The following is a 12,369-nucleotide window of genomic DNA, read 5'->3' as shown; positions in this document are numbered from 1 at the left end:
CTGTTTAGTTGATAGTGTTCCACTGGAGGAGCTTCGTAGCATCACATTTGTTCCGACTCTGGTGAGGCAAGGATCCTTGCTTTGATTTTCTATGGGCTGTGGCCAATATAAATGAAATTACAAGCACATCATATCACATAGATCACACAATTAGTGCTACAATTAGTGATTGACTTTGGTTAGGCGCCGTAAATGTGGACAATGCACCATCAATTAATATTGTACTGAAACTAAATCATTCCAAAACAATGACGTTAAACACAATCTAAGATTTTTTTACCAATTGCATCATGGGAAGTATAACACTCACTGGCATCCTGTCGTCCGAGTAGAGACTGTTATTATCATAAAGGGGGAGTTCATGCCTACACGCATTATCATAATTTCTGGATGGTGGCACTGACTACACTGCTCTGGGAAAAGACGAAGGGAGACAGAATGAGCGCCTTGCTAGCAATGGAGATCCTGCCTTACCGCTAGCTGGCAGTAACGCTGAAGTGATTGTTCAAACCTTGGTGAGAGCTGAACTGGGTACACCAAACCAAACTGTGAGTACGCGGGGAAGCGATCCCCTTTTGGTATGTCAGGACAATGTAAATGTCCTACAACAGCAAGGAGCTCAGGAGAGAGGGGGAGCGGGCTCACCTGAGGGGGACTCCTTTTTTTCATTAAATGGGGATTCTGAGTCTGTGGTATCAAGTGAAGGGAGCTATGTCGAAGACACAGACTCGGGGAGCAGTTCTTCCACTGGAAAGAGTACTGAGAAGAAGCAGAGACCTAAAACAGGAGCTAACTCACCTGGGAGCCCCTTGGATACCGCTAAGAAACTGGTTTGGGACTATTCAGCTAATTTGCAATTGTATCAGGATGGTGCTAATCCACTTAGTCAAGGAGGGGAGCAGGCATCTAATCCCCCCCCCCCCCCGAGCCTCAGCCCGCCTCAATGGAGCTACTGTTTAGTACATTAAAACAGATGCAGGGTGAAGCAAGGACAGAGAGCTGTAGCACTAGGCAGGCAGCAAAAAAGATTCAAAGCTCATTGAGGAAAATTAACAGACTATATGAAGAGGTGGCAGACAGAGTGGCACATGTGGAAGAAAGGACAGGAAGGCAGGAGGACGATGTCAGCAGATGGCAGACCTTTAAACAAGCACAAGAAAAGATGGCTGAGGATGTTCAGTGGAAGCTGGAGGATTTTGAGAACAGGCAGCGGCGGAACAACATAAGACTGCTGGGGGTGGCTGAGGGGCTGGAAGGGCAGGATGTTAGGTTATTTGTTGTCAACCTACTGAAGAGCGCCTTCCCCGAGTCACCATCCTGGCAGTGGGAGAATGAAGTACAGAGAGCGCATCACTTTCCTCTGACACTGAGGAAAGGACATGGGGGGCTCAGCAGGACAGGCCCAGGGCAATTTTGGTGTACGTGGGCAATTACCTGCTTAGGCAAGAAATTATTGACAAAGCGAAGCCTGACTCTAAGCGCACATTTAAAGATATCACATTCTTTGCCAGACCCGACTTCTGTCACGCCACTGTTGAGAGAAGATGGAGGCTAAGGCAGTTAATAGCTCCCTTTCAGGCCCTAGGGTCAGAGGCATACCTACTATATCCTGCCAGGCTCAAGGTGATCACAAGGGGTCAGGCTAAAATGTTTTTTTCAGAGGTTAAATCACAACAATATATGGAGGAATTAAAGGGGCGAAACGGTGGATGAAAACACTCAAGACAAGGCAAAGGGCATATATGAAGGGGCCTTTGTCCACACAAGTGCTTTTTTGTCTTGATTAAGGCGGCTTTTCCTTCCCGCATCCGGAAACCGAGACTCGTTCAACTCCACGAGGAAGGCGCTACATTGCCTGTACTACCTAGAACTTGCACAAAATTGCCAAGTTCCGAAGATAATTCAAAACAAGGGTGCTGGCGATTCTACTGTTGCCGCCCTTTTGTTTAATTCGAATTACCCGATCAGGACCGGGTTGGAAATATCACCGGTCCCCCGACCCCGACCTTTGACGATTTTCGTCAGCCCTGAGGAGTCACAGCCACATGTTGTGACGAAACACGTGTCGGCTTGACCTGTATTTACAGTAATTCCAAAAATGGGGAATACTGTGGTTGAATAAAAACCCTTCAAGACTACTTGCTGTGTCCGATCTATCCCTACTATTGTTACTTCTAGACAAACCAGTCTATCTATATTTATTGTGTGCTCTGGACAAAATTACATAAACTTAAAGAGAAGGAGGTCTTTTTTCTTTCTCCCTTCACAGAGGTTAAGGTTTTCCTCTGACCAAGAAGCACCTACTATAATCCTCCATTAGAACATTACCCTACCGTAACAAGTTGTGCGCCATTTTTTCTGAAACACTTAAAAAACCTTTTCGCTGATCGCTGGCTTTTTCTCTGTTGTTCCACTTTTCCTTTTTTTTCTCTTTCCTTCTTGGTAGGCAACTTGGGGTAAAAAGTATGTAAATGTAATAGCATTTTGAGATTTAATCAATGAGGGTTCTCACAATGAGGTCTTGATTCTGCATTGGGGAGGGAGGAGGACGCGATGGTTGCAATCTAAGTGGTCACTGATAGGTCATGACTGACCTATTTGCCTGTAAGGGGGGGTGGCTATGGGGGAGGTTTGGTGGGAGGGGAGGAAGGGGTGGGGGGCGGGGGGAGGAGGGGGCACAAGGCGGAGCACATACAGCACAGTTTAGCACATTTTACAAGTCTTTTTAATATATTGGCAGGAAAGGTCGGACAGCTATATGATGTATTCTAATGAGTGTGTGGATTGCGTCGATTAACGTTTGTGGGCTCAATGATTGTACAAAAACCCCAGTTCAGACATGGCTATATGCAAATCAGCCTTGACCCTGTGCCTCATGGGAACAGTCCAGCCCGAACTGCCAAGCCATGTCTTTCCTGGACCGGAATCAAGCATCCTAGGACCGGTTTCTGGCTATCAGCCATCTTCAGCCAGGATAGCTTGACTCCAGTGGTGTGGAGAGCATGGGACTCACGTCTGAGCATACCCATCCCACTCGGGGTGACAAATGCAAAAACAACAATTGATGGACAGAATGCAGAACAATGTCATACATTCACCCCAGTACAGAGATCTGGGCCTAAATCCATCGTTTTTTTGCACTCCATAACACCCCAGTTCAGACATGGCCATATGCAGATCAGCCTTGACCCTGTGCCTCATGGAAACAGTCCAGCCCGAACTGCCAAGCCATGTCTTTCCTGGACCGGAATCAAGCATCCTAGGACCGGTTTCTGGCTATCAGCCGTCTTCAGCCAGGATAGCTTGACTCCAATGGTGTGGAGAGCATGGGACTCACGTCTGAGCATACCCATCCCACTCGGGGTGACAAATGCAAAAACAACAATTGATGGACAGAATGCAGAACAATGTCATACATTCCTGAGAAGAAGAAGGTGGCTCTTGATCTCCCTATAACCCTTGATGCCCTGATCAGATTCCGGACAAGTTTTATAAAGTTTTTCAAGGGGTTTTGAGCAGGGACATGCAGGACACAATGTTAAAGGCGCAACAAGGAGATTCCATACCATGCTCCTGGGCGGGGGCTGATATAGTAGTAATACTGAAAAAGGACAAGCCACCTTCAGAACCAGGATCTTATAGGCCCATAACTCTTATGAACGCTGATGCGAAGATCTTTTCCAAAACCCTTGCTATGAGATTATGTAGGGTGAATGAGGACATGGTTAGTCCCACGCAGCACAGCTTTATACCGGGAAAGGGCACTACACAACATATAATGCAAGTTTTTACCCTGTTCGATGGAGCGGAGGTCCCAGGGGACCCTATGGCCGTTTTGTTACTCGATGCAGAAAAGGCATTTGATGGGGTCTCCTGGGACTACCTCTGGATGGTTATGAGGTGGAGTGGTATAGGGGAGGGGTATAATAAAAGCTATACAGGCTCTCTATAGAGATCCTACAGCCCGATTGAGAATTGACAAACGATACACTGCCCCTCTTCAGATCAAGCGAGGGACTCGACAAGGGTCTCCATGCTCACCACTCCTTTTCGCTTTATACATGGGGACCCACTGCTATGTAGATTTTAATATAACAGGATTTTCCCTCTGATAATGCAGGGGCAGGAATTTAAGACGTTTGCTTATGCAGACAATGTGGCGATTGTTACTTCAGCCCTAGTTACCGCTATCGAAGAGGTGGAGGCAGAAGCCCAGGTATTTGGGCAAGTTTCAGGGTATATGCTTAACACGGCTAAAACTCAGATAATTAACAACTCTAGTGCGGTCTGCGAGGATAATCAGGCGGTTAGTTCTGCCATGTACTTAGAGATTAGCATCTCGGCAGATCTGGATAACTCAATAGACCGGAATATCGAGCCATTAATTACTAAAGTGAAACGAGACCTCGATAGGATACATAACATTCAGCTCTCGTTGGTGGGCCATACAAACGTGATAAAGAGGATTATCTTGCCTAAATTTCTGTACTTGTTTAGGGCGATTCCACTTTTTTTTTAGGCTAAATGGTTTCTGACATTAGAATCAATATTGAACAGATTCATATGGGCACACGGCAAAACGAGGAGGGCACTTCGGTACATGACTCTTCCTAGGGACAGAAGGGAATGGGGGTCCTGGTTTTTAGAATGTATTACTGGGCAGCGGCACTTCAGTATATTTAGGGGCTTCTAGGTGGAGCAGAGAGGGATCCTAAAGTTAGATCTAGTCCCACCAACGTATATGCGACATTACTGGGGGAGAAGCGGGGAATTGTTTTCTTAATTGCACATATTTCAGTTATTATAAATGAACAAGGTTCAAGACGTTTCAGGCGACTTATAAAATATGGGCAGCCTTCTCGAAAAAATTTGGCCTTGGAAGATTTAATAGATATACCCATATGTTTAAGAACGCATCCCTTCCAGGGGAGATATTAGCGGACTCAGTGATGGCCGACTGGGAGAGACAGGGAATGCTAAAATTAGGTGACATGATGGGCCCAGGACGGGTACTTCAGTTCACTGAACTACAGGCCGTATATGGCATTGATAGGAGGAGCTTTTTTAAATACTTGCAGGTACGGAGCTTTATCTCCAATAAACAGGGCGGGCCATCAGGGTTTAGTAATAATAAAATCCTGGATGTCATCGAAAGGGGGGGAGATTGCACCATCCGTAGATTTTATTCAGAACTTGCCGCAACCAAGCCCGACGACTTAGGGAAATTTGGTACAAAATGGTCGGAGAAATTAGGGATCGAACAGAGTCACTTTCAGGATTCATTGGATCTGGGACAGACAATACTATGCTCAGCTGGGCTGCAGGCCCAGCACTATAAGACGATATATTCCCTAACTACACACCTGCAAGGATAGCTCGGTGAGGAGGCACCACAGGTATCACTTGACCTCGTTGTGACTCTTCGGAGGCAAACATAATCCATGTATTTGCTACTTGCCAGCAGATGCACAGACTTCACAGCGCTATTGAATCGTTTTTGGATAGATCTCTGGGGATAAAAATCACCATCTCACCAGTTTGGATCATACTCGGGATTAATGCAGAGTCTGACCAGGGGTCCCACGTTCAATTCTTATTTATGGCCATGTCTGTCCTACGAATGTGTATTGCAAAGGCAGGGTTAGACAAGGCGCCCCCTACACTACATCAGTGGCTAGCCAGGCTGCTTGCCGTCTTCAATCTGGAGAAGGAAATTTATGCAAGTAAAGGCAAAAAGGGTAGATTACTTGGGAGGCGAATTTGGGAACCCATTCAACGGTCGCTTTCTTTTTGTTCTTCTTTACCAATATTTTTAATTTCTATATGCCTCCCTTTTTATTTGTGTAAGTTTTTCTTTAAGGAATCAAACAGTGTATGTTGTCATGGCAAAATGTGCAAAAAATGTTTACAATGTATAGAAATCAGATTTTTGCTGTGCTGTAACACAAAATCTTAATAAAAAAATAAAATAAAAAACACTGGCGACAAGAAAGCAGCGACCAAAGGGGGTCTCTGAGCCATGATGGACGTCTACACCACAGCCGATGATGAACCCATGAGGAGTCCAAGGGTTTCAGATAGTGCCAGGGATGGATCAGCAGGGGTTCTGAATATGGGCCCCTACAGATCCTTTGGGGCCCGAAGGAGTTTGTAGAATGCCACAGATATGCAGCAACTCCTCCTTAAAGGCCTCAACCTGCGGTGGTGTCCCTGATGACCCGGGGTGCATCGGCATCAACTGCAGAATGGACTCTTTAATCGGAGATCAGGGGCGAGCTTGACTGGAATCTTTACACCCTTGCGCTTCTCTTTTGATAGTGACTAGATTGGAACACGTTCCACTTTGCTGTCTTATGTTTCTCAGCTTACCGGAGGGCTTTAACTGCAAAAAAGACTTCCTACGGGAGCCGCATTGGAAGCAGGTCCTTGCTGTCAACATGGAGCAAGCAGGACCTACAGAAGGCATATGAGTTCTTCCCATGTTCAGCGACGTACAGCTTTGCTTCGTGTCCCAGATCATCTTTGGGTGCATGAAGGTGCGCTCAGCACATGACTTGTAGATGCGTTCCGAGCCATAACACCAAAGACACACATCATGTGGGTCTGCGACAGACATCTGTATTCTGCAGTCACGGCATGATTTGAAGCCCGAAGTTTTAGAAGGAGACATCATTCCCTTGTACACTGCATTTTGTTTTGGGAGTCATTGAAAGACCGAAAAAAGTGAGATCAGATCTCTGGATCCACATTAGAGGGCGCAGAAGGAAAGGGACAGATGTTTGGCCACAGAGTAGCTTTAATATGCAGCTCCACTCTGTCACTTACAGAACAGAACAAAGTCTGCAGAGCTGCACGACACCACCTAATCTGTGGTTAGAAGTAGCCCCCAGAAATGGATCTACACATGTGGGACTGACAATGCCTATTGCCAGTGACAATAATAGTATAGCGAGAGGTGACAGTCCCACATACAACAGTGGTTCAACTTAGAGAGAAGGCTTGCCAAGGTAGGTGTTTTGTGATAAAGCAACACAGTTAAGCAAACACCTGCATGTGTTTGAATATGTGAATTTGTACATACGCTTGAAAGGCTTGGGGCTGAGGGAAGAACTGCAGTCATTCTTCCTTTAAGTGTCACCTGAAGTGTGCATAACCTATGGTGCCACAATACATTTTGTTCCAAAAACGAGAAAAGGCATGCAGAAAGAATAGATAAGTAGGTAAAGGGGTTGGTAGGAGAAGTTTTATTCAGACTACTCTTTCCAGTTACAACATACAACTATAATGCAAATCAAAGAAAACTCTCAACACTTCCACAAGTTTAAAACAATAAAAACAAAATAGTAATAGTCTACCAGGTGTATACATTTGCACTCAATATACACCAATGTAGCTCTGTAAAGCACTCTGTTACCCACTTTGGATCTGGTACGTGCTATACCAAAATGCAAAATGAATAAACAAACCCCCTCCATGCAAGTCATATGTGGGTGAACTCCAGGTAGGGTAGTGCACAAGGAGAATTTTAGCTCCCAATATCAACAAGTAATACTTCGAGTAATATTATGTCCTTCCATATACGGTCCAGTTAAGAGTAACATGGTTGCAAAGATAGCAAGGCCGTCCATCCCGTTTCCTTTCGCGGCCACTGCAGTCACCAGGCAGCCGCTCCCTCTGGCTCCACACCGCTAGCCACCTAACTGAGCATCTTGTGGCGGTCAAACACAGTCTTCCTCTGCTCCTGCACCTGCTGCTTCCACCGCTGCTGGGCGCCTTCCACTCTCTCCAGTACGGTGTTGGCCCTGGCAGTGGCATCTGCAGCAGCTGCCATTACCCGGGCTTCCTAGAATAATAAAAGACAATTAAATGTTAAGGATAGAGTAATCAATAATAAAGCTATGGTAGACCTGAGCCAGAGTGAAGGTTCCCTATCTAACTCCTGAGGGATATCAGGGGACATAGCAACAAGGGGGATAGGAACAGCTCTTGCACTCCTAGGCATTGCATGTGTGACAGCAAGGATTACAAATGAAGGGATCACAATCGTTATGAATGCACAACAAAGATCTTAGGGGAAAATGTAGGGTGTAGAAGCCCAATTGCCCAAGATATTTCACAGTTCCCTGCTACTGCTTCAGCTAGCATGGCATGAGCAGCAGATCTTATTCTTTTGTCAAAAAAAATAATGTCAGGTCGTTCAACATTCTGTGCCAACTCAGCTTTATTTTTTATTCCGCAAAAAATAACCACGAGAAGTTCTGTCTGCAAAACAAAAATGCAGTTGCCTTTAAACACAGGGAGCTAGCTATCTCTCTACTTGTTTGGGCTATTGATGTTTTTCCTGCTCAGATCCACCATGCCTGTCATGGTTGTTCCGGGCAGGACACACATCATTCAACAGAAGACCTGCTCTAAGTAAGAGTCCGATACACTGAAGCCAGCGGTTCAGTGGTGGATGGGACATCAGTCAAAACTATCCAACAGCGGAGACTCTGAAGCCGAAAGCCTGGCAGTGGAACTTCAATTTTAACTGGGTGAATCACTGATTTACAGTTCGCCCTGTACCGAGAACTCTCAGTGACAACCTTAATGTCTAGGTATCTATCAGTCACAATATATTCTTTTTTTTTTTTTTTCTGCTGGTTCCATACATTTTCCTGTGTTAATTCTCCATGACACTTATTCATGAACAAAAGCACATCACGTAATTGTGTTAATATGGTTCACAATTCTAACACTCTATGTTAACAAATTGTTTCCAGATTATATGCGAATGCGTTCTACACATGAATATAATACACCTCTTCAAATAGAATGAAATTTCCACTTCATAACCAACTTGGCTAGGTTCACTCTACACAAAAATAAATACATAAATTGACCAAATATGTCCTAGGCTGCCTCATTTGACCATCTTGAAGCTGGCAGTAGGTGAAACCTAATACTTTAGAATACTTTAATTTCATATGATCGTGAAAAAGTGATGTTGACATCAAATGATTTCATTCCTTATTAATAATGAGAGCGATGATAGTCTAATGAACATATCAGACCATGTCTGAAAGTGCAGTTGGCGGGTTCCATAAGGTCCTCGATTCACAAGGGCCCCATGAGATAGATCCCAGCTAAAATGTTTTTTTTTTTTTTTTTTTTTTTTATTGAGCAGAGCAGAGGTCAGTGCAAGAAATACAAAAAAGTACCTATTTAACAAACATACTTCAGCAGGGATTATTATACACATCATCAGAATAAAATCAGAATAAAATCAAGCACATGAGAAGAAACACAGTTAAAACCAAAGGACCAAGAACATTCAATTTCAGTTCCACTTAAACAGTTTAGCAGCTTCAATAATTGACACACGGCTAGTGCAAAAAACTGAATACTCTCCTCCAATTGAACCTTTAACCTAAGGTGCTAAAGTGCTCAAGTGCTAAAGTGCATAAGTGCTAAAAAATTTTAAAGTGCAATCGTGCCGTATAATTTTTTATTAAAGTGCTATATATATATTTTTTTTTTTTGGTAAATAGTATTCGTTTCTATACCTCAGACCGTGTGTGTTCTTAGTATATTCTCGTGTGAAATGCTATGAGGTGGTGGTAGATGCACAAATAGGAAAATATTTCCAAATATTCATAAATTTTCTCGTGGACCCTACTCTTTTAGCATACGCCTCTTCAAATCTTTTCGTCCGTCGCATTTTATTTACCCATTTAAAATAAGATGGTACCTCCTCTGACCTCCAGTTTTGAAGGATTAGAGAACGGGCGACTAAAGTGCAGATTGCAGTGAAAGTTACTTCTGCACTGAGCAAATCCCTTCTCTTTGTTGAAATGCCAAACAAGGCTATTTCGGCTTCGGGTTCAATTACTTTATTTATGGCCCTGCTGATTGAAGAAAAGATCTTACACCAAAAATCGAACAGCTTTGGGCATGTGTAAAAAATGTGCAACCAATCACCCCCCTCATGAAGCTGACATCTAAAGCATTTGTTTTCTACTCCCAAAAAGCGTTTGCTTAATGCTTTAGGAGTGAGGTACGCCAGCCAACAGGATAGGAACGACATTCTTTTAAAATTGGCCGCTCTGAGAGACTTACGACCCACTTCTGAGATCCTTTCCCACTCCTGCCACGAGAAGGAACAGTTGGTTTCCAGGGATATTTTGGCCAGGATTCCGTCGACTAAAGGAGAAGCTTCCCCCTTCCTAAGGAATTTATACCAATTCCCTAATCCTGTTAATTTTACTTTGTATAGGGCAATAGCCAGTGGCATTTCCCCTGCCGGCACATTATATTTATGTATAAAATTTATGATTTGAAAAAATTCCAAAAACCCAGTTTTTAGTTTATTATCGGACCTGGCCAGAACCTCCTGCCAAGTAATGAGCCTCCCTGAAACAAAGAAGGCCCCCAAATCCCCAAAGCCTGTCTCCATCCATTTTTGAATTTTACTTGAGTGGATTTGAAGACCGAGGCTCTTGCACTCCTCTATTCTCAAATAGCGCAAACCACCCCCCACTTCCTGATTAAGAACGGACTGTAATCTTTTTATTATATCTCTAATGGTCTTATATCTGGTCTTCTTTGGTAACTTTGCTGTTTTTAAAAATATCGGAACCTGCGAGCCTGCCTCTTCGACCATTTTTTCATAAAAAAACATGTCAGGCTGTCTACTAGGTGCCAGTAAGCGAGCTGCAAGATCCGAAATTGCGGCCGTGTAGTATGATCGTATATTCGGTAACGCTAGGCCCCCTTGTGTAGTTCCCAGCTGTAGTGTGCTTAATTTCACCCTTGCAACTTTCTTATTCCAAACAAAATCCCTGACCATTGAGTCAATTTCCCTAAAATAGCGCAAATTGATTTTTAGTGGAACATTTAAAAAAAGAAAAACCAACAAAGGAAGGATCGACATTTTAATAAGTTCGACCCTGCCAATCAAAGTTAAGGGCAGTAAAGTCCATCTTTCCAGTAGAGTTCTAATTTTATTCCGAGTTGCTAGATAGTTCAAGCTATATAGTTGATCGAATTGATTGGAGACATAAATGCCTAGGTATCTGATGGGTTCGTTATTCAGTGCTTGTAATCTTAAATTGGATGTTAAAAAATTGCAGTCCGAATTCAGTACTAGCACCTCGGTTTTATTTTGGTTGATCTTGTAACCACCAATTTGTTCAAACTGATTAAACTCTTGGAGAGCATTATCAAAATTGAATTTATCGGGATGAAGGTATAAAATAATATCATCTGCGAATAATTTAACTTTTGACATTCCTTCTATAGGTGGCTTGATATTTGGGTTGCTGCGTATTCTTATTGCCAAGGGCTCAATAAAAAAGGTAAACAAGATAGGGGACATCGGACAGCCTTGCCTGGTGCCACGGTTGATGTTAATCACTCCTATCGAGTTGGCGTTAACTACCACTTTTGCCTGCGCATTCTGATATATGTTTTTTAACATGCTTATTATCATGTCTGGAAACCCAAATTTTAACAAACCAATAAAGAGTGCCTCCCAATTCACCAGGTCGAAAGCTTTTTCTGCATCAACCATTGAAATTAAAGTTGGAATTTTATTAACCGAAACAAAATCTAACGCCTGAATTAAAAACCCGGTGTTTGTTGACATGGACCTTCCTGAAACGAAACCTGACTGGTCAGAATGAATTAACGCCTGAGCAATTGGTGTAAACCGCTGTGCCCATATTTTCATAAGAATCTTAAAATCGGCATTAAGAAGACTGATCGGTCTATATGAATTGACATCCTTCTCGTTTTTTCCCTTTTTAACAAAACTAACAATAATGGACTCTTTAAAACTTGAAGGAACCGCACCTCCCAATCGAACAAAATTAAATAACTTAACCAGAAAAGGGGTCAATTCTTTAACAAAAGTTTTGTAAAATTCGATTGGGAGCCCATCTGAGCCACACGCTTTTGCCCCAGCAATTAATCTCACTATTTCTGAAACTTCCGAAGCTAAAATTTCGCTCTTTAATTGTACGGATGATGGACCAGGTAAAATGGGGAGATTTACTTCGTCAAAATACTTATAGATACAATCAGGTCCAACCTCGTACGTTGTAGAGTATAACTTAGAATAATGGTCCAGAAACACCCGAGCTATGTCATTTTTTTCTCTAACAATATTTTGCGTTATTGGATCAATGAGCTCAATTATAGTGGCTTTCTCCTGTTTGGTTTTAGTTTGCCCTGCTAACATCTTTCCCACCATTTGGCTCTCCTCATAAACTCTCTGTTGGTACGTTCTAGAGCTATTTATTTCTTCAATTACAAAAAATTCTTTTAAGGCAGCCTTCGCCCTTGCCAATTGTAATGTCGCATCTTCCCTTCCCAAATTACTATTATTCA

The 12,369-nt window shown here is 43.2% G+C and overlaps 1 protein-coding gene across 3 annotated transcripts in view; it reads right to left on the bottom strand.

Annotated features, from left to right (window-relative positions):
- Positions 1-7,222: 7,222 nt before the first annotated feature.
- The window catches only part of TMEM9 (transmembrane protein 9), a 285,457-nt gene continuing 280,310 nt past the window's right edge, over positions 7,223-12,369 (bottom strand). For all 3 annotated transcript variants that reach the window (XM_086923165.1, XM_086923166.1, XM_086923167.1), the window contains exon 6: positions 7,223-7,843. In XM_086923165.1, coding sequence (XP_086779291.1) covers positions 7,697-7,843 — 147 coding nt within the window. In that variant the 3' untranslated portion in view covers positions 7,223-7,696. The remainder of the gene's footprint in view (positions 7,844-12,369) is intronic.

Source organism: Lissotriton vulgaris, chromosome 5 (assembly GCF_964263255.1).
Source record: "Lissotriton vulgaris chromosome 5, aLisVul1.2, whole genome shotgun sequence".
NCBI lineage: Eukaryota > Metazoa > Chordata > Amphibia > Caudata > Salamandridae > Lissotriton > Lissotriton vulgaris.
Note: the sequence above shows the minus strand (reverse complement) of the source record. Positions and strands in the feature narration are given on the sequence as shown.